The 24,298-nt window shown below is 44.7% G+C and overlaps 1 protein-coding gene across 1 annotated transcript in view; it reads right to left on the bottom strand.

The window, feature by feature from the left end:
- LOC105014265 (tetratricopeptide repeat protein 28) overlaps window positions 1-24,298 on the bottom strand; it is a 237,848-nt gene that overhangs the window by 37,949 nt on the left and 175,601 nt on the right. The window contains exon 6 of the mRNA XM_029124631.2: window positions 5,874-6,381. Coding sequence (XP_028980464.2) covers window positions 5,874-6,381 — 508 coding nt within the window. The remainder of the gene's footprint in view (window positions 1-5,873; window positions 6,382-24,298) is intronic.

The raw sequence follows: 24,298 nt of genomic DNA on the forward strand, positions 1-24,298 counted from the left end.
TAATGTGTCCAGTTGGCTACAGTGTCTAGTAGGCTACAGTGTGTCTCATAGGTTATAATGTGTCCAGTTGACTACAGTGTCTAGTTGGCTACAGTGTGTCTCATTGGTTATAATGTGTCCAGTTGACTACAGTGTCTAGTTGGCTACATTGTGTCTCATTGGTTATAATGTGTCCAGTTGACTACAGTGTCTAGTTGGCTACAGTGTGTCTCATTGGTTATAATGTGTCCAGTTGGCTACAGTGTATAGTTGGCTACAGTGTGTCTCATTGGTTATAATGTGTCCAGTTGGCTACAGTGTCTAGTTGGCTACAGTGTGTCTCATTGGTTATAATGTGTCCAGTTGGCTACAGTGTATAGTTGGCTACAGTGTGTTTCATTGGCTGTAATGTGTCCAGTTGGCTACAGTGTCTCATCGGCTACAGTGTGTCCAGTTGACTGCAGTGTGTCTAGTGGACTACAGTGTCAGGTCTTGTAAACTACATTCTAGGTAACAGCAACTTTACCCACACTACCATCATCAAAAACAACAGCACTGTGAGAGAGAAATTATGCTTTTTAAGCCCACTTCATTTTCTGTTATCTTCATTATTCAGCTCTTGGAGAATCAGCTATTAAAGATAATTAAGTGATTCATCAAGTCAGTTTCAATTACTGGGAGCCTGACAGCCACAGATTCCAATCACTTGGGGTGAGGGGCAGAAAGAGTCAGTGAGTGAAAGAGAGGACAGACCCAAGTCACTGTCAGGCAATAAGGAGGAAAAAGGAACAAAGGAAGAGGGAAGCAAAAACAAGAAGACAGAGACAGGAGGGCACAAATCACACAGTCACCTAACACTCCTCTGGGTCACCCTCCATCCCACCCAGCTATCATCAGAAAGTCAAAGCAACAGGCCAACTCTCCTTCCACCTGATGGTCAGATTGGACTAGGAGAACACTGCGTGAATGGTGGACTAGGAGAACACTGTGTTAATGGTGGACTAGGAGAACACTGTGTTAATGGTGGACTAGGAAAACACTGTGTTAATGGTGGACTAGGAAAACACTGTGTTAATGGTGGACTAGGAGAACACTGCGTTAATGGTGGAATAGGAGAACACTGCGTGAATGGCGGACTAGGAGAACACTGTGTTAATGGTGGAATAGGAGAACACTGTGCTAATGGTGGACTAGGAGAACACTGCATGAATGGCGGACTAGGAGAACACTGTGTTAATGGTGGAATAGGAGAACACTGTGTTAATGGTGGACTAGGAGAACACTGCGTGAATGGTGGACTAGGAGAACACTGCGTTAATGGCGGACTAGGAGAACACTGTGTTAATGGTGGACTAGGAAAACACTGTGTTAATGGTGGACTAGGAAAACACTGTGTTAATGGTGGACTAGGAGAACACTGCGTTAATGGTGGAATAGGAGAACACTGCGTGAATGGCGGACTAGGAGAACACTGTGTTAATGGTGGAATAGGAGAACACTGTGCTAATGGTGGACTAGGAGAACACTGCATGAATGGCGGACTAGGAGAACACTGTGTTAATGGTGGAATAGGAGAACACTGTGTTAATGGTGGACTAGGAGAACACTGCGTTAATGGTGGACTAGGAGAACACTGCGTGAATGGCGGACTAGGAGAACACTGTGTTAATGGCGGACTAGGAGAACACTGCGTGAATGGTGGACTAGGAGAACACTGCGTTAATGGCGGACTAGGAGAACACTGTGTTAATGGCGGACTAGGATAACACTGCGTTAATGACGGACTAGGAGAACACTGGGTTAATGACAGACTAGGAGAACACTGTGTTAATGACGGACTAGGAGAACACTGCGTTAATGGCAGACTAGGAGAACACTGCGTTAATGGCAGACTAGGAGAACACTGCGTTAATGCCAGACTAGGAAAACACTGCATTAATGGCAGACTAGGAGAACACTGCATTAATGGCAGACTAGGATAACACTGTGTTAATGGCGGACTAGGATAACACTGCGTTAATGGCAGACCAGAAGAACACTGCGTTAATGGCGGACTAGGATTTACATTTTAAGTGATTTCATTATTACTATGACATTATTGGCAGTTATTATATTATCAGTTGTTACAGTGGTGAATCTGTTGAGGACAGGAATAAGTCATCATCCAGAACCATTATACAGTATCTCTTCAGGGTCCATTAGAGTCAGCTTAACAACCTTTTGGATGGCCGCAGTATGTCATGTCATGGACCTCTGCTGATACTCAATAGCCATCCTCTGTCACACTGCCTTCTATCATTACATTAGCCAGCAATGCCAAGGTTACCTAATCATTACAAATCATTTTATTTTGGGGGGGGGTTTATGACCGTCAGATGACTGGGGCTTTGAAAACGGGACAATAATTATATTTGAGCTCATATTGTTTAATAATCCTCTCTATATATTATTTGTCTACAGAACCAGGATTCATTTGGTGGGTTGTATTAAGTCCTTGTTGAGGGGAGGGGTATTATTGTGCAGAGTGTTCCCATGGAAGATGTGAAGGGTTTTTAAGGGCTCCATTTATCCGGTGACAGTGTGATAGTTCCATGTCGGTGTTCCATGCCTCCATCACAGCCCATCCGGTGATAACTCCGAAACTGTCGGCCGACTCCGGGCCCATGCAGAGACGGCTGTCCTGACCAATCGCATCTCAGCTCCCTGACTAGGCAGAGGTGCCCTGTATCACACAACGCTGCAGTAAATGACTGCAGTGGACGAGACCATGGACACGTTTTATCTGTTTATTTGTCAGGGACCGTGCAAAATATGTCATTGCACCAGATTTAGCTAGATAGCAAACTGTCAATCTGTAGTCTAATGCATTCAGCTGACTGCTGATGTTCAATAGTAACTACTTCTACTTCTTTTTCAACAGTATTTAAACATTTGTGAAAACAGTTACATTTTTGATGACCATTAATATAAAAAATACATTGCTGAGAGATTCTATGCCAAAGACAACTTGAGCAGCCAAAACCATAAAATAAAACCATGTTCCTTATCGTAAATCATTTTGATATTCTAAAGACATTCCAAATGACAAATGTGTTAAAATGAACTGTAATTTACTGAGGTATCTGCAATATGTGAATGTGTCTATTTCAGCCTGTACTGTCTATAATGGATGGTATAAAACCTATAATGACCAATTATCCCCACCAAAGGAATGATGTATAATGACACCCTAGTGCCATTATTCTCCCCAAAAAGCTTGTCCATTTCTATAAAATGTATAAAGTTTCCAATAACATCAATTTCTCTAACATGCCCATAATTAGAAGTTCATTTGTTGGTAGCACAACAGTCCGCCTAAGAGGTCAAACAGATACATAAATCAACAGTTAATATAATTCTGCTTAACATACAAGTTGTAATTTTGCATGCAAATGTAATGTCCGTAACACTCAAACGGCCTGGCATAAAGCGAGGATATAAATGTGGTCTAGGAAAGAGGCAGGTTAAGAGAGGCACTATACACACGAATCATGAAGAGGAGGCAGGCAGGATGAAGAGGCAGGATCAGGGAATGACAACATGAGAGGAATGTGCATTTCCCCGCACCATCAAAGATTGTCACCTGACACCACAGCTGCTGAAATAGAGGGAGAATACTGTTTCTGCCTTCATCCCCGTGCAACGTCTCCATCACAAGCAAACCACGATCTCTGCACTGCCTCTGCACTGCCTCTGCACTGCCTCTGCACTGTCCTGATCATGTCCTGCCAAGCTCATTGTCAAGCATTCTGTCTCTTCTGCAGGTCACTGGACTAGAGCAAAAAAACAGGAAACGTTCACCTCTACCTGCCAGACTTCAACCAGATGTTTCTTCCTCCTATAGGACGCGGTTCAACGCAGGAACTTATCGCACATGCTCATCAGAAAAGATAAGGCCTCAACACGAGAGACTATGAGGTTCACTGTTCATGACACAGCACTACACAAGAAACAGAATGTGTCAGCCATGAGAAGAAACCCAGGAGATGAACATGGCATACTATTTTGCTCATAAGTTTGCATACCCTGGCAGAAATTGTGACATTTTGGCATTGATTTTGAAAATATGACTGATCATGCAAAAAACTGTCTTTTATTTAAGGATAGTGATCATATGAAGCCATTTATTATCACATAGTTGTTTGGCTCCTTTTTTAATCATAATGATAACAGAAATCACCCAAATGGCCCTGATCAAAAGTTTACATACACTTGAATGTTTGGCCTTGTTACAGACACACAAGGTGACACACACAGGTGAAAATGGCAATTAAAGGTGAATTTCCCACACCTGTGGCTTTTTAAATTGCAATTAGTGTCTGCGTATAAATACAAAATGGGTTTGTTAGCACTCACACAGAGAGATTTGCGTAACAAGGAAATTGAACTTTATAAAGATGGAAATAGGGTATAAAAGGATTGAGGTTACAGCAGAAAAAGATTAAGGTTCTGGAGTGGCCATCACAATCTCAAACGTGCAGTTCAGGCAAAACCACCAAAGACTTTGCATGACCTGGAGGTATATTGGCGGCTATACCACCTGCAAGAATTCGGGGCCTCATATGTCCCAGCACCAGGGTCACACCGGTGATTTAGGCTAATGTGGGCTCCAGACTTTCATGTTTCCACTATACATTTGGTACCAAGGACTTAAGGAGGGGCTCAGGTGGGGAGGGAGGAGTAAACTATCAACGCAATTTAGTTTTCCGATTACGAAAAGTAAAATAAAATAAACAATAACGCCATGCTCAGTTTGTTTACAATACAGTGTTTGAACTTAAGTAATAAAATGAATATTTTCCTCAAACCCCTGCGACCGGCTCCTTCCCCACATACACTCGTAACACCTGTGTAAGCCAGTGGATTCATTATTTAGTTTGATAAGTATTTTGTCAAAACGATCTACCTTTAATAGAAGGATCTGGGAGAATTGTGAGGTCATTTTATCTTGTAATAGGGTCTGCAGGCAACCTCTCGGTCTCAGAGAGACCACATTTGAGTCTTTGCTTCCCTGTACTGTTGCTTCATTTTCTTAATTTTTTCAGGGATCTGTTAGTTAGACAGGATGAAAACCATTACGAGAAGCCTAAAGACTTAGCAAATGATACACATCGATATTCGAATAGCACAACATGCAGAGTTTTCTGTTGAGTCAGTGGCATCGTACCACCTTCAGTCGTTCCAACTCTTCCCGTTGTGAGTCTTTGCTCCCCTGTACTATTGCTTTCTTTTCTTTATTTTATCAGGTATCGGTTTGTTAGATGAAAACCATTACGAGAAGCCTATAGCAAAAGATACACATCTCCATTCGGATAGAACAACATGTCGCGTTTTCACACCACATCACGCGTCAATCCGCAAACCCTGCCCTAAGTCCTAAAGTCCGGGGCTTGGCACCAAATGAGAGACGGGCTACTCGGCCATGGCCTAGTGGCCGACTGGCCCTGGCCCGTGTCAGTGGAAACTGAAACAAATCTGGACTTTAGGGTAAAACACCAGTGTTTAGCACCAGTGAAAATGCGGCAATAAACTATTACAAAAGACTGCACGCTGTCATTGATGCAAAAGGGGGCCATAGAAAATATTAAGAACTAAGGGTATGCAGACTTTCGATTTTCTTTTTAGTTTTGTATTATAATTGTGCCATTCTGTTATGACCTACAGTGGAATGTGAATCCCATAAAAAATTAAACCCAAGTGTTTTGCCTGCTCACTCATGTTTTCTTTACAAATGGTACATATATTACCAATTCTCCAAGGTTATGCAAACTTTTGATTCACATGATCCTAACCCAACACCACCCAACAACACCCAGCGCCACCCACCCGCCCCCCCAGTGTTGAGACATACGTACCCAGGTTGGAGGAAGCCCTTCCCTCTGCAGCCCTGTCCTTCAGGCCCTCGGCGATGGCCAGCTGCTGCTGGTGGTACTGCTTGGCTCTCTCCAGGTCCTGCATGCAGCGTGCGGCGTGACCCAGACCGGCGTACGCCCTCATCTCAATGGGCTGCTCCTCCAGCTCCTGGGCCAGCTCCAGGACGTGAGTGTGGTAGGACATGGCCTTGTCGAAGTTGCGGTGGTAGTGGTAGGCGCTGCCCAGGTTGCTGTAAGCGCGGGCCTCCTCCCTCTTGTTGACCAGGGCCTTGGCGATGCCCAGGTGCTGCTCATGGCACTGGACGGCATTTTTAAAGTCACCCATGGCGATGTAGACGGCACCCATGTTGCCAAGCTCCCTGGCCTCTGACAGCTGGTCCTTGGACTGCTTGGCCAGTAGAACACACTGCTTGTGGCTGGCCAGGGCATTAGGGTAGTCTCCGATTGCTGTGTACACATGTCCCAGGCTGCTCAGGGCCATAGAAGCTGCCTGGAGAAACACGGAAACAACACAGTCACGTCAGGCAGGAGATTAAGGTGACATAGTAAAACACATGGTCACCTCCAAAATGATGGGAACACTTGATCACAGTGATTAAAAAAGGCTACTGTATATAATATAAACAAGACCTGTAATGAGCTTTATTTTGAGCTAAGAATATGGGAAACTATATACTATTTTAAAACATCTTGAACAAAATATATTTTTTTAAGTAAAAATGATGAGCACCCCTAAGGACTGTTATAAATAAAATCAAAGAAGATTAAATCTACATTACCATTGTACTATGTTAAGTTACATGTCTCAACTGTATTACGGGCTTCCATAGCTTGTTGTTTATGTAGAATAGAAGAATTAGGTAAAACACATGACATTTTTCCCCACCATGGATAAAGGCAAATAACTTCAAATAATTTAGTCTGACCCTCAATCATTAACAATATATTCCACATGTTGGAAAATGAAAATATAGCTCACGTGTTTCATTTTTATTGACGTTGTCAGTCATTTTGGAGGTGATTTTATAACGCATCATGAAACTGACCCAAATTCTGTTCATAATAAAGTGAGACAGTTGCCTTTGCACACAATACCACCCCGATCTCTTGGCATCCCATTCCACAAAGTATAGAAAAAACATTGTCAAAATCTTAACTCCCAAATCTCTTTGAAGCAATGCTGCTTTAAGGACCAAACAACAAACAAAATGCTTTGCTTCCTTTCTGCGATGAGAGGGTGGTAAACCCTGATGCAGATTAGCACAGTGGCAGGCTGGTTTTAAAGCCCACAGTTCACCCACTGCAATCTGCTTCATGGCGAGCGCCACCACTAAAGGAACAAAGAGCCAGTTAATCAGGGGAAGAGTAGAGGGGCTTAATTTCCCTCTTTGGCAGTGGGTGCGAGACAGACCTATTGACTGATAAACTGACTCACTGGGTCTCCTGATCTATTCACCACTGGCAACACCTCTCTCAAAGTCTGATTCCGGGACAATGCTGCAGCCTATTCTCATAAACATCCACAATGGGATCTTTCTGCCCTCGCCACATATACCTGCTTGAATAGGGTTACATGTAATAGAATTGTGGGTTGGAATGGTGTGAAACAGAGCAGGCCTGGTACCCTAAGTGACACACTCACTGAAGGCTTATTAGCTGTTTATAGAGAGGGTAAACAGCTGGGAATTGGGGGCGGCTGTCTTTGAGTGGACAGATGTTTCATTAATGGCAGAGCAGAGCAAATAACACACGTCCTTCCTAAGGTCTCCATCTCTCTCTCTCTCTCTCTGCGTCCTACAGAACCGGAGGTAAGGGGTTGGATGGGGGTCAGGGACAAGTCAAACAGAACTACCTTGATGGATTCTTATGAGCTGCGTGCTGTTCTGTGTGCTGACACTCAGTTCTGTGTTGTCATTAACCAGAATGGGCCTCAACAGTAATCAGGTCACTATTATATATGCTTATATCAATTTCAACGCATCTGAAAAAAACAATTTATTATGCATAAAAATGCCACAGCCCGAGTTAGCCCATTGAGTATAATAGCAAAACACAGGACTTTTAAATCACGCCATGAATCCATAAACACTACAAGAACTAATTTAGTGAAGATAGTAGGGGGTAATTCCTTCTCCCACAGAGAGAGAGAGAGAAATGGAGATAGAGTTTCACAGTACCATTGCTCCAAGAATGCATAATGAAAACATTGCTTTCACTGAGCTCCATGAATTAATAAAAAACACAATAAACGTATAACATATTTTTATTTATTTTTTACAGTAAAAACACTTACTCCTTACCGGCCCATGCAAAGCATCAAACACATATATAATTTCTATCGTTTATACTTCATCCGTCCTGTACACACACATAGACACACAAAGACGCAGACACAAGCAGACACACAAAGACACACACACACACAGAAACACATGCAAACCCGCTGAGACCGACACGCACAGACACACAGAGACACACACATGCTCAGAGACACACAGCAGTGCTATCTTTCATTTCACAGGACTGATGATGGCTGGAACCTATTACCTGCCGACATAAGGACTTCCAGCAGTTTGCTGGAGTTTAAAGCCTCAACAAGACATTATATGGGTCCAATGAGGCAATTACCCCCCGTCACAACTGTTACTGTTTCATGTTCTCAGATAGCGTATCTAGGGCTGCTCAATTACATGGGCCTTTTGAAGCTCCGTTTCTCTCCATCTCGCCAACTTCCACTCTGTGAGCAGAGAAACTGAGAGGATTCCTCTGCTCTCTGTCTCCCTGAGAATAAGTTAGACATGAAGAGAGACAGAGGGCACAGCAGAGGGAGAACCAGAGCCAGAGAGCATGCGGTGGAGAGAGCTGGCCATCTTTCTCCAAAGCTGAGATGAGTTGTGCTTGTGATCAGTGCCCCTTAAAGTGAGACTGCAACGCTGCACGTTCTTCCCAGATAGGGTTGATACAGAGATAGTGGAGGAGCCAGTCCTGCCTGCCACTGTAGATGTGCCCTGTTAGGCCACAGGATGGAATGGCAGATGGCTGGACAGACAGACCTTCCCATTTAAAAGCCAGTCCTGACTACAGTCCACTAAGGGAACATTTCCCTGAAACATTTGACAGTTCTATTTTGATTTCATTTCTTTTCATTCCTTCACTTCCCTCCCTCCTTCCCTCCATCTGAACAGTCAGATCTGATTGGGTCTACAGAGTCCGGCCCTTCTCCCTCCGTCTGATCAGTCAGATCTGATTGGGTCTACAGAGTCCGGCCCTTCTCCCTCCGTCTGATCAGTCAGATCTGATTGGGTCTACAGAGTCCGGCCCTTCTCCCTCCGTCTGATCAGTCAGATCTGATTGGGTCTACAGAGTCCGGCCCTTCTCCCTCCGTCTGATCAGTCAGATCTGATTGGGTCTACAGAGTCCGGTCCTTCTCCCTCCGTCTGAGCAGTCAGATCTGATTGGGTCTACAGAGTCTGGCCCTTCTCCGGATGTGTGCTGACTAGATTAATCGAAGCATCAGCCTTTACAAACTGTAGATAAACTGTTGACTCTTATCAGCCAACATGTTGTGCCGAGCGTCCCGTAATGAAAAGTAACCTGGTGCAGCCCCCTGAGGATGAGCTGTGATAACTTGGTAATCTGAAGCATTTGGCTAAAAAGCATGAATCCGTTTTCACAAGATGGGATAGTGGGGCGTTGTTACACATCCCTCGCTGATACTCCAATGTCAGCTGCATCTAGTTGATATTACAGTACGTGGTCCAGTATGTGTGTGCGTGTGTTATATCATTGCCAGTAACAACCCAAGCGAGATAACTGCTGGGCTTTGTTGACTTCCAGGGGTTAAAACGTTGCTGTTCACCTGTGTGAAGTTGCCTCTCCCGTCAGGCCCTTCGATACTTCACTTAACACAACCCCAAACAGCCCTGTACCGACTGCCATCATCACCATTCCCTGGCAGCAGGTCTGGAAGGATGGAGGTAGTTTCCATGGGAACCTGAGTGGTTTGATTACAGCCCAGCAGGCAGTAGGGGAGTCAGCCACGTCCAGCCATGTCGACCAGGCCAGATGCTGCTAAGCACACCCAAACAGGCAGAAACATGGGCCAGCGTGCACACTGTCACCCGCTGCTTGGAGAAAAGCCTTTTCCCAGACCTACACCTCTAAAAGCCCCCGGCTGCCTGTTGCTGTCATGATTAGAGCACTAAGCTGTCCGTGTCTTATCCATATCAGGAACGACCCTGGTGAAAACATATTACCCACCCGGGTCCATGTTACAGACCCCCCCGGGTCCATGTTGAAGACACACCTAGCAACAGTCAATAAACATATTACCCCCCCGGGTCCATGTTGAAGACACACCTAGCAACAGTCAATAAACATATTACCCCCCCGGGTCCATGTTGAAGACACACCTAGCAACAGTCAATAAACATATTACCCACCCGGGTCCATGTTGAAGACACACCTAGCAACAGTCAATAAACATATTACCCACCCGGGTCCATGTTACAGACACACCTAGCAACAGTCAATAAACATATTACCCACCCGGGTCCATGTTGAAGACACACCTAGCAACAGTCAATAAACATATTACCCACCCGGGTCCATGTTGAAGACACACCTAGCAACAGTCAATAAACATATTACCCACCCAGGTCCATGTTACAGACACACCTAGCAACAGTCAATAAACATATTACCCACCCGGGTCCATGTTGAAGACACACCTAGCAACAGTCAATAAACATATTACCTACCCGGGTCCATGTTACAGACACACCTAGCAACAGTCAATAAACATATTACCCACCCGGGTCCATGTTGAAGACACACCTAGCAACAGTCAATAAACATATTACCCACCCGGGTCCATGTTACAGACACACCTAGCAACAGTCAATAAACATATTACCCACCCGGGTCCATGTTACAGACACACCTAGCAACAGTCAATAAACATATTAACCCACCAGGTCCATGTTACAGACACACCTAGCAACAGTCAATAAACATATTAACCACCCGGGTCCATGTTACAGACACACCTAGCAACAGTCAATAAACATATTACCCACCCAGGTCCATGTTACAGACACACCTAGCAACAGTCAATAAACATATTACCCACCCAGGTCCATGTTGAAGACACACCTAGCAACAGTCAATAAGCATATTACCCACCCGGGTCCATGTTACAGACACACCTAGCAACAGTCAATAAACATATTACCCACCCGGGTCCATGTTACAGACACACCTAGCAACAGTCAATAAACATATTACCCCCCCAGGTCCATGTTAAAGACACACCTAGCAACAGTCAATAAACATATTACCCACCCGGGTCCATGTTACAGACACACCTAGCAACAGTCAATAAACATATTACCCCCCCGGGTCCATGTTGAAGACACACCTAGCAACAGTCAATAAACATATTACCCACCCGGGTCCATGTTACAGACACACCTAGCAACAGTCAATAAACATATTACCCCCCCGGGTCCATGTTGAAGACACACCTAGCAACAGTCAATAAACATATTACCCCCCGAGGTCCATGTTACAGACACACCTAGCAACAGTCAATAAACATAATACCCACCCGGGTCCATGTTGAAGACACACCTAGCAACAGTCAATAAACATATCACCCACCCGGGTCCATGTTAGAGACACACCTAGCAACAGTCAATAAACATATTACCCACCCGGGTCCATGTTACAGACACACCTAGCAACAGTCAATAAACATATTAACCCACCAGGTCCATGTTACAGACACACCTAGCAACAGTCAATAAACATATTAACCATCAGGTTCTATGCTAGACACGCCTAGTAACAGTCAATAAACATATTAACCATCAGGTTCTATGCTAGACACGCCTAGTAACAGTCAATAAACATATTACCCACCCGGGTCCATGTTGAAGACACACCTAGCAACAGTCAATAAACATATTACCCACCCGGGTCCATGTTACAGACACACCTAGCAACAGTCAATAAACATATTAACCCACCAGGTCCATGTTACAGACACACCTAGCAACAGTCAATAAACATATTAACCATCAGGTTCTATGCTAGACACGCCTAGTAACAGTCAATAAACATATTACCCACCCGGGTCCATGTTACAGACACACCTAGCAACAGTCAATAAACATATTAACCCACCAGGTCCATGTTACAGACACACCTAGCAACAGTCAATAAACATATTAACCATCAGGTTCTATGCTAGACACGCCTAGTAACAGTCAATAAACATATTAACCATCAGGTTCTATGCTAGACACGCCTAGTAACAGTCAATAAACATATTACCCACCCGGGTCCATGTTACAGACACACCTAGCAACAGTCAATAAACATATTAACCCACCAGGTCCATGTTACAGACACACCTAGCAACAGTCAATAAACATATTAACCATCAGGTTCTATGCTAGACACGCCTAGTAACAGTCAATAAACATATTAACCATCAGGTTCTATGCTAGACACGCCTAGTAACAGTCAATAAACATATTACCCACCCGGGTCCATGTTACAGACACACCTAGCAACAGTCAATAAACATATTAACCCACCAGGTCCATGTTACAGACACGCCTAGTAACAGTCAATAAACATATTAACCATCAGGTTCTATGCTAGACACGCCTAGTAACAGTCAATAAACATATTAACCATCAGGTTCTATGCTAGACACGCCTAGTAACAGTCAATAAACATATTAACCATCAGGTTCTATGCTAGACACGCCTAGTAACAGTCAATAAACATATTACAGACAAAAAACAGGCAGAGCTGGAAACACCCTGGTCACTGAGATTTTCTGTAATGGCCATAAACCATACTGCCGGCCTACAGACCATGATATGTTTTTAATGTGAATGTGGTCAGGAACAGATAGGAAGTGGTTATGCCCTGCTCAATGAGTATTAGTCTGCTGCATTTAGACAGTTACTATGTACTACATACCAAGTAATCCTAACCCTTACTTATCCTTCCAGGGAGTTGTCCCTTGTCTGTGCACAATATTGCTGGCTTTTTGGAGTCTTACATTAGGTGCGTGTAACACTTTGTAACAGAGACAGAGAAAAACAAACAGGGGGACAAACGGAGGGATTGGTTGTTGTTAAAGAGGTGTTGGTTGGTTCTCTGTCCTGGTAGTGGGATCTGAAGGTGGCCTGTGCTGGTCAGACGAAGGCTTTACTCCAATAGAATGATGTTAATGGGATTATATAGAGAGAGAGGAGAAAGCAATCACTGTTGATTCCATTACATCGAAGGTGAGAACACCTCCGTCAACCTGCCAACACACACACGCACGCGCACACGCATACACACACACACACATGCACACACACACGCACGCACACACACACACACGCACTTCCACATACACTACAGATCTCATCATAAACCCAAGCATGCAAATACAATAAAAATTAAATGACCAAATGCACAAATGAACTTAGCTATACCTACTGTATAGCCAGTATATACAGAACACAATCAGCCAGTACTGATGTGTTCTCATTTCTGTACCTGTGTACCCAGGCATAAAAGAAATCAAATAAATACACATTCTCTTTCTGTAATTGTACATTACAGAATTACTGGATATAAATGTAGTCAATAAGGTATTATACTATCAACAAAACTGCAACAGAGAATAAATATTAACAATATAACAAGACAAAACATTTATAATAAAAATTACTGAAGCAGATTTGAAGCCTATTCTGATGAAAGCAATCAGACAGAAATAACAGTCCACTTGAAATCAATCCGCCAACTCGATTTTTTAATTTCTTGTAGATAACATTTGCTGTCCGCCATCACTGCCTATCTACTACAAATTTAAATAATCCATGCATCAAAATAAGAATCTGGTTACTATGTGAAAGAGATAAATAATGCAAATAAAAAATATCCAGCTCGAGTCCACACACACACACACACACACACACACACACACACACACACACTGATATGTAGTTAATTAGGTAGCAGTGCAGAAGGAAGGTGAAGAGGAGAATGCTCTAGTGTCTCTCTAACGAGCTGGGATCCAGGCTAAAGAGGAAAGAACACAGGCAGGCTGCGCCCAGAGCCCGGAGCCCGTAGCCTGCTACACTGAGGAGATGAGAGATGAGTGGGCTGGAAGAGGGGAGTACATAAAAGGCAAGATGGCTTTTAGTTTGAAACATGACAGACTATGTGAGGGTGTCTTCAGATCTAAATTCACCTGCAGATGCATTTCGACAGTGTAGGAAACATCTCAACTGAAATAAAAGACTGAGGAGAGGAGATAAGAGAGGAGAGGAGCTGATCATACCTATGTAAATCAGGATATTTAGAGGGCTTTATCAGTATGGACCCCGATTCTCTCCATCTCTCTCTTACTCAGTCTCTCCCGCTCTCACACCATCACTCTGTTTTTGTCTCTCTGTCTTTCTGCACACTGGTATGGATCCTCTGGGACCCACCATTAGATCAGGCAAATGACTGCCTCCATGCCATATCAAAACCTTCTGCTTTTTTAAGCAGGCAGTGGCTGTGCTCTGCCAAGCGAGGACCCATACAGCTGTGGCTGGCTGCTCTCTCGCTCCCCCCAGACAGAGCTGTCTGTAGGGGGCTCTTCTCACAGTGGGCTGTAAGCCAATAATGGGCCATGTAAGTCACCCTCAGTCAAGACAAAAGAAATAGACATGGCACCATGTTTGCTACTACCCTCAGAAGAATACTAGTCATAACAAACACCATTTCCATGTCCAGTAATCTACTTACATCTCACATGCCATTACCTTATAATTATTGTTACCTTCCTCATCGTCTTTAGAAAGAAGTGAATCAAGGACTTTCTTATTGTGCTCACGTGAGGTCACAATTAACGGCAGCTCGGATGAATGGGTCAGCATAATCAAGCTCAATCAATCTTAGACGTTGTTATTATGGTGAAATATGATTTAATTATTACAACTTAGGTACAGCAAGGCAAAGAAAAATACATTTTTGGATCCAAATGAAACCATTACAGATCTGTAAAGAGATTAGATAATGCTTTGGCATTGTCAAAAGAGGCATCCCAAATATGACTCCAGATCCTTGGTCTTTGATTTGATATTGAGCCAAAGTGTAATGAATGTCCATAATATATGTACATTAATAGTGGAATGATGGCTGACTTGGCTGTGATATTGGCCTATTGATTTCTCCTGGCATGGCACTGTTGTCAAAATGGAGAGGCAAGTAGCCAATGCAGAAAGTGTAATTTACTAAATCTTAAAATTGGTGTTCACGAGAGAAAACATGCACAATATTATAAAGGCAACCATCTAAATTGCAGTGAGATATATTTTCAGTAAGCCCTTTTTGTGTTGATAGCTGTTGAAAACTGGTGGACGATGTAGAAAGAGTGGGTCTCCTCTATTATGTGGAGTCTGAGAAGGCGACATTTATTTTTAATCAAGTATAATGTTCTTGTTATTCATTTACCTTTCATATTGAGGAAAAATCCCAAGTATGTCACTTTTAAAATATATTCAACTGCCTCAGCAATGATATATTAAACTGCTCCCAGCCTGTTAAAAAAAACATGACCTGTTTGTGGCCGTCAGGCTTTCAACAACACACCAGTGTAAGCTATTCTCCTGCTGAATAGCATGGGGCTTGTGAAATGTTGGTGTTTGGTGAAATATGAGAGGACCTGGACCAGACAATACTCACCAAATTGCTCTACAGCACCAAACGGTTTAGCTTATAATTCATTTAGCATTAGTGCACAAGAAGGAAGACACCGTGTTTCTGTGCAACACACCCAAGCTTCAGAGCTCAGAAGGTAGATTCATGTTTCTGCTGACCTTAAAGGGCCCCAGTTCCCTTACCCGCATGTTTCATTTTCATACAGCCATTTTCCTTTTCTTTACCAAAGGAGTACATCCACTTGAAGGGGACTTCAATAACATGTCCTAAATCAGAATGACTGATCCATAGTATCACCATCTCAAAACAACTACCTATTTTAGCCAAACAGATATTGCAAATTAAGGTCTTTCAGTGGCTCAATGTATTGTGTTAAAAGGTGTTTGATTGATAAAAACATCTGTCCCTAGGAGTTCCCACAGTCCCTCAGACTGAGACCAAGTGGAAGAACATCCTGTGGTCTGATGGCCTAAGCGCTAAGTACTATGTTAGACACATGCCAAATACCACACATCATCCTGAGAACAGCATCCCTACATGAAGCATGGCGGTGGCAGCATCATTGCTATGGGGATGCTTCTTCGTGTCGAAGCCTGGAAGATAGAGGGCAACATAGAGGACAAAATGAATGCTGTAAGGTACACAGAAATCCTAAAAGAAAACCTGCTGAATCTGCAAAAAAAAAGATTCCTCTTCCAGCAGGGGAATGACCCCAAACATGCAACCAACGCCACACTGGAGTGGCTAGAAAAAGGTCAGTGTTGGCAAAAATGTCTGTGTTCAGATGAGCAAAGCTAGTAGAGGCTAAGCCAAATATACTACATGACTGTAATTGCTTTCAAAGGTGCCTCTAACAAACATTCACAAAAGGGGGTGAGTACTTATGCAATCAATTATTTTCTGTTTTGTATTTGTAATTTAAACAAATTGCAGATTAAACTTTTCAGTTTGACATACTTGTGTTAATCAGTGGCAAAAAACCCTAATTAAATACATTTTGATTTCAGGCTGTAACATAATAAAATGTGTGAATTATTTTGAAAGCCACTGTAATTAGATTGGAGGTTTTTAACAAAAATAATGCATTATTTTATACTATTTTTGATTTTGGAACAAACTGATTCTCAATTGAATCATATTTTGATAATATATTGTATATTATCCAGTATAGAAAAGATTAGCATTAGCTGTGTGACCTCCAGGCAAAAGACACACGGAACAAGAGTGCTTTAGGCCACACACATAAAGGATTGATTGTTCACAAAGGTCACATCATGGGTAAGGTCACTTCAAGGGTAAGGTCACATCAAGGGTAAGGTCACATCAAGGGTAAGGACACTTCATGGGTAAGGACACTTCATGGGTAAGGACACTTCATGGGTAAGGACACTTCATGGGTAAGGACATTTTGTAGGTAGGACACTTCATGACAACATCTCCACTTGCGCACTGACAAGACCTCGGGATGAGCACATGGATATCCACACATGCTCTCACCAACACCGACACCAACACCAACACCAACACCAACACCAACCAGTGACATTCCTACACGCTGTTCTCTGGCTGGATGGAATGTGCATTTCTTTTCCTGAGCTGTGGGTTTAGTCATGTGTAATGGTGCCAAGCAAATGGGGGATAATTTGTGGTCATACTAGATTGAGTCACGGCACAGAGTCAACTCCACATATACACTCACTCACAAACCGCAACAAACAAACATACGTGTCCCAATTAACTACATGCACTCGAAAAGGCAGTATTATTACTGTCAGTCTGTCTGTCTGTGTGTGTTTTACGTGTCTGTGTGTGTGTGTTGCGTATCTGTGTGTGTGTGTTGCGTATCTGTGTGTGTGTTGCGTATCTGTGTGTGTTGCGTGTGTGTCTCTGTGTGTGTGTTGCATGTGTGTCTGTGTGTCTGTGTGTTGCGTGTGTGTCTCTGTGTGTGTGTGTGTGTGTGTGTTGCGTGTGTGTCTCTGTGTGTGTGTTGCATGTGTGTCTGTGTGTGTGTGACAGAGTCCGGTGGCCAAGAGTCACTGGAGAGGAAGAAATGGGAGAAGCGGAGAGTAAAATTGGCCAGAAGGTCGCAGTTGGTCTTGCTGGAAAATCTGACTGTGCCATTCAATTGGTGTGGAGATGATATTTCAAGCTAACCCTCTAGACAAAACAAGAGGGAGGAGGTGAATGAGGAAGTTAGAGAGGCTAGAGAGGTAACAGTCCTCTCAGGGAAGGATGTCAGCATTGTTTAACTTCTAGTGGAAGACCTGTGTTTACTGATATGTGTCTGTAACTCTGGGTGAAAAGTAAGTATACCGTGGGCACATCAGGGCTGTAGAACATGTTGCTCTCAGAGAAAAGCTTTGCTGCTGCACTGCTGTTTGGTAAATGATTATGTCCTTGGTGTAATAGGATAGCTAGGTGAAGGTCAGTGTGAGGTCTGAGTCTGTCAGCACATGGCTGGGCTCAGAGTTCTACTTAAGATCCAGTATAGAAGGAAAGAGAACCAATCTCTGACAAAGAAAAGTGAATAAAAAAATGTGTTTTGAACCGCTGTAATGCTGTTAAAGGACAGCGTTGTTTTCTCAGTACAATCTTTTTAGGTAAACATGTCAGGCCTTTTAACTAACAGAACGTAACATGGATGCTTCACCACTGATGAGTGTTAGCTGGAAGGCTGGACCAGCTGGGGTGACATGTCCAGCAAACACTCCCCTTACCCAAACACTCATAGCAGCCCTCTACCATGTGGGCAAGAGAAATTAGGATAGAGGATAGAACACAGTCATGGGCAGCCTGGGAGCCAGTCCAATAAGACCCAATACAGGGTTAGTCAAGGACAGTGGAAAAACCCCAGAGATCATACTAGGTCTGGAAGCAATACCTGTCACCTAAAATGGTTGGACAACCCAGAACTGACATACAGAATACGTTTCCCTTACATAAAAGATACAGACTACTGAGAATGGACCTCGGAGAGTGAAAGGCATAGAGAGAGACAGACTGTAGGTCAGATGCCCCAATCAATATGTCCTGTTGCAAACACAGACACAGACAGACAGAGACAGCAGACAGACAGAGACAGACAGACAGACAGACACACAGACAGAGACAGATAGACAGACAGACAGACAGAGACAGATAGACAGACTGACAGACAGACAGAGACAGACAGACAGAGACAGACAGAGACAGCAGACAGACAGACACAGACAGACAGACAGACACAGACAGACAGAGACAGACAGACAGAGACAGACAGACAGACAGACAGAGACAGACAGACACAGACAGACAGAGACAGAGACAGACAGAGACAGACAGACAGACAGGACTGAGGAGTGATGGCCTTCATGTTCAGTCATACAGTGGCCCTTATTCCTCCCAGTCTCAGAGAAGAATGAGAGTCTTAATGCAGCTTTCTGAAATGTATCCACAATGACAAACCCTTCACATTTAATAGGTTTGGACAGACGCTCAGATCGAATCAGATCTCTGGGATATTGAGGAGGCACCATTCCTTTAGATTCAATTGTTTTAACTTTGTTACCCCATGATGACATGAGAGGTGAGGCTGAGGGAAAGTCCCAGTGTGTCTGGAGCCAGGTAGACAGTATGTTTAATATACATGCACAAGTGAATGGAGGTCTCCAAACTTTTGACTTGTACTGTGTGTGTGTGTGTGTATGTATATATATATAAAGAGAGAGAGAGAGAGAGGGAGAGAGAGAGATAGAGGGATAGTACAGCTCTGGATAAATGGTGAGGATGGAAGGAAAGATTGTTTACAGAAACACCACTAAATCCATTTCTCTCCTCCTGTTCTGTCCCCGGTCCCTTTTTCGATATCTTAAAAAACCTCTTTTTTTTCGGGGCCTAAGGAAAAGTGCATGTGCGGTTTTGAAGGGAGGTGAAAAATGCACTGGGGCCTTTTTACTCCTGGGACTCACCTGGTCCCAGCTCAATCAGCCTGTGGTGGGAACGGAGTGGAGGGGGCTTTCTGATGGGCACGGCTAAGGGCAGACATGACCAATGACCTGTACACTTTCAGCATGCATTGCCCTCAAAAAGGCTTATTATTGTTCTTATCCACATGTGACTGTCTCTAGGTTCACATAGCGCAGAGACATGTCTGCTTACCAGTCCTTCTCTCAATCCTTCTGCTCAGCTCTTCGCACCCAGTCTCAGACAGCCCATCACCCAGCAGCCACTCTCAGAACCCGCCCGGATAAACCTCAGCTAAGTCAAAAGCCAACATGTCTGACACTGACTCTGGCCACGCTCTCGCGGAAGTGTTGGGTAAATAAATCCCCAATGACATGCAGTGTAGAGGCAGGAGGGGGACGGCTGTGGCTGGGCAGGCAGACGGGACGTTTAGATCCCCTCTCCCTCTATGCCTTTACTCCCCAAATGCAATTAGATGCCTGGGTGTCTAGCTAGACAGAGGCTGTAGAGGGAGCCCAGAGCCCAGCAGCACACAAGTAGTGGCACCACCAGGCAGCGTCCTGTCTGTTCTGGTTGTGTCTGTTCTGGTTGTATTTGTTCTGGTTGTTTCTGTTCTGGTTCTGTTTTTTTTCAAGCTCTGTTTGTTCTGGTCCTGTCTGTTCTGGTTGTGTTTGGTCTGGTTGTGTCTGTTCGGTTCTGGTTCTATTTGTTTTGGTTGTGTCTGTTCTGGTTGTGTCTGTTCTGGTTGTGTTTGTTCTGGTTGTGTCTGTTCTGGTTGTGTTTGTTCTGGTTGTGTCTGTTCTGGTCCTGTCTGTTCTGGTCCTGTCTGTTCTGGTCCTGTCTGCTCCTCTGTCATACCTATCTGTCCGTCTCAGTTGTAGACTACACCATTCCACCTTCTTGATTCAGAGGCCGCAGCCTCTCAGACACACCAGGTTAACCCAATCCTTTCAGCACTGCTGGGGCTCAGTGAACAGACAGTACCGGCAACACAGATAAAGGCCCAAAGAGGATCTCAGCACTGGGCTGCAATATCAGACTGCTTTCAAGGAACAGACAGACCCCAACTGCACAGCACCAAAGCAGGCAGAGTTAAGATGTGTGTGAGGGGAGCATGATGCTAAGCTTCCCCAGAGGACAGATACAGACTGAAACAATCTCTGTAGGAGCGCCGGCTATACCTAGAGACACATGAAACCCACAGTTTGCTCCTGGTAGGAGAGATGAAACACAATCAGTTTTTTAATTTGCTTTACACTGCTGATCGTTCCTAGGGCAGTGCAATGGGAGCGATGCTTGTGTCAGTCATTCATCACAGAGTTCAAGAAGAACTGGGAGACAGAAGCTACAGCAGAACAGACTGTAAAGGCAGAGTTCTCTCTGTTGGGGCTGGGTGGATGGGTGGATGGTGGGGTAATCGGCGCTCTTGAGTTGGTGTTTTCCGAGAGCAGAAGGGGCGCCTGCGAGTGTGGGCCTCCAGCTGTGAGTATGCTCCACAGGGCTCTGATTGACAGGGAGGGTAAACGGCTGCTGGCGGGGGCCCTGATTGTCTCTACCTAGCTCGAGGTCTTCGCCCCCAGACACCTAGCCTGACGGGAGGGGGACTGATTTCCCATACAGCTCTTTACAAACAAATATCGTTATGCATCTTGCAACAGAGACACAGAGAGACACAAGGCTATACAGAGAGACACAGGCTATACAGAGAGACACAAGGCTACACAGAGAGACACAGGGCTATACAGAAAGACACAGGGCTATACAGAGAGACACAGGGCTATACAGAGAGACACAGGGTTGTACAGAGAGACACAGGGCTATACAGAGAGACACAGGGCTATACAGAGAGACACAGGGCTATACAGAGAGACACAGGGCTATACAGAGAGACACAGGGTTGTACAGAGAGACACAGGGTTATACAGAGAGACACAGGGCTATACAGAGAGACACAGGGCTATACAGAGAGACACAGGGTTATACAAAGAGACACAGGGCTATACAGAGAGACACAGGGCTATACAGAGAGACACAGGGCTATACAGAGAGACACAGGGTTATACAAAGAGACACAGGGCTATACAGAGAGACACAGGGTTATACAGAGAGACACAAGGCTATACAGAGAGACACAGGCTATACAGAGAGACACTGGGTTATACAGAGAGACACAAGGCTATACAGAGAGACACAGGGTTGTACAGAGAGACACAAGGCTATACAGAGAGACACAGGGCTATACAGAGAGACACAGGGCTATACAGAGAGACACAGGGCTATACAGAGAGACACAGGGTTGAACAGGGAGACACATGGTTGTACAGAGAGACACAGGGTTATACAGAGAGACACAGGGCTATACAGAGAGACACAGGGCTATACAGAGAGACACAGGGTTGTACAGAGAGACACAGGGTTATACAGAGAGACACAGGGCTATACAGAGAGACACAGGGCTATACAGAGAGACACAGGGTTATACAAAGAGACACAGGGCTATACAGAGAGACACAGGGTTATACAGAGAGACACAGGGCTATACAGAGAGACACAGGGCTATACAGAGAGACACAGGGCTATACAGAGAGACACAGGGTTATACAAAGAGACACAGGGCTATACAGAGAGACACAGGGTTATACAGAGAGACACAGGGCTATACAGAGAGACACAGGGTTATACAGAGAGACACAGGGCTATACAGAGAGACACAGGGCTATACAGAGAGACACAGGGTTATACAGAGAGACACAGGGCTATACAGAGAGACACAGGGCTATACAGAGAGACACAGGGTTATACAAAGAGACACAGGGCTATACAGAGAGACACAGGGTTATACAGAGAGACACAGGGTTATACAGAGAGACACAGGGCTATACAGAGAGACACAGGGCTATACAGAGAGACACAGGGTTATACAGAGAGACACAGGGCTATACAGAGAGACACAGGGTTATACAGAGAGACACAGGGTTATACAGAGAGACACAGGGCTATACAGAGAGACACAGGGTTGAACAGGGAGACACAGGGTTGTACAGAGAGACACAGGGTTGTACAGAGAGACACAGGGTTGAACAGGGAGACACAGGGTTGTACAGAGAGACACAGGGTTATACAGAGAGACACAGGGCTATACAGAGAGACACAGGGCTATACAGAGAGACACTGGGTTATACAGAGAGACACAGGGCTATACAGAGAGACACAGGGTTATACAGAGAGACACAGGGCTATACAGAGAGACACAGGGCTATACAGAGAGACACAGGGTTATACAGAGACATAATGGTATATAGAAAGACATAAGGGGATATAGAGAGACATAAGGGTATACAGAGAGACACAAGGGTATATAGAGTGACATAAGGGTATATAGAGAGACACAAGGGTATATAGAGTGACATAAGGGTATATAGAGAGACACAAGGGTATATAGAGTGACATAAGGGTATATAGAGTGACACAGGGCTATACAGAGAGACACCGGGGATAAGTTTACCAAACACACTGCAGGGACTGGGTTGGAATTCAAAGGCCTAATTTTTCTGGAACGTTTGTTGTGTTCAGGTCACACAGTGTAAGCAAAAGGATTTACCAGGGTAGGAGGAACACTTGGCTGTGTTCACCTCTCCCCTGCTTGGCTCTGCCTAGCGAAGGAGGAGCTGCTGGGGGCTGAGATTGGGGAAACCTTGTTGAGTTTTTCACCACTCCAAAGGCCCTGGAGGTGTCTGTGTGCATCAACAATGGGAGACACAAAGCTCTGTTTAAATGTTGTTCACCGTTCACTAGTCTCATTTCTGTGAGCATAGGGACGTCTGTGTATCAGATTGGCCTCTTGACGTCCAATAGAGAGCCGCGTAAAAATCACAGACCTGCTCAAAGAGTGACACGACTAACTGGAAGTGAATATACATGACACTCAGAGCTCCACATGAGAGGAACAAAGAAAATCAGAGAGGACGGAAATGAGAACGGGACGGAGGGAGGGAGGTAGGTAGGTGTGGGGGGGGGGGCTAGAAGTGCAGTCGAGCCAACACCAACATCTAGAACATGACTCATCCCACATCTGTAGCAGATGCTGGCCAAGGCCCATCCACCTTAATTCACCAATCAATGAGCAGCAGGTCCGCCCACCTCCACCATCCTCCAATCACAAAGCACCGAGCCAATTTGGTTTCCACCCCACTCCTTGGTTTTTGGATGAGATCCCTGTTTTGTCTGTAAATATTTAAACAGAGTTGCTCTTGGTGGTGGAACCCAGGCACTATATTACTGTGGCTTTGTAACAGTGTCGAGAGAAGCCGAGCGTGACTGATGACTAGCTGCTTGGAAGGAGTGACACACCTGGAAACACATCCACCTGTTGTACAGCAGCCTCACAAACACCAGCCCGCTACTGTGAACCGTCAAAACACAACGGGCCTGCTCTCAAGGCACCGCAACGCTCCAACACAGCACAGACAATAACCACACCATGATCTCCAGTCACCGATTCAACAAAGAGACGGACAGACGGACGTGCACACAGAAAGACATGAGGGCGCACGCAGACACTCACGTGAAGACGACGTGGAAGAGTCTGTATTTTGCCTGCTGAGCACTGATGAAATGCTCCCCACTGAGAGCTTCAATCACTTGCAAAAAGGAGCTGGAGACATGCTGAACCCCCGGCCGTGTCATTAGGGCTGTCTGTCACTCTGCAGGGGGGGCTGGGTGAGGAGCCATTGGCCTCCTAT

The sequence above is a fragment of the Esox lucius genome, chromosome 13 (genome assembly GCF_011004845.1).
Source record: "Esox lucius isolate fEsoLuc1 chromosome 13, fEsoLuc1.pri, whole genome shotgun sequence".
Taxonomy (NCBI): Eukaryota; Metazoa; Chordata; class Actinopteri; order Esociformes; family Esocidae; genus Esox; species Esox lucius.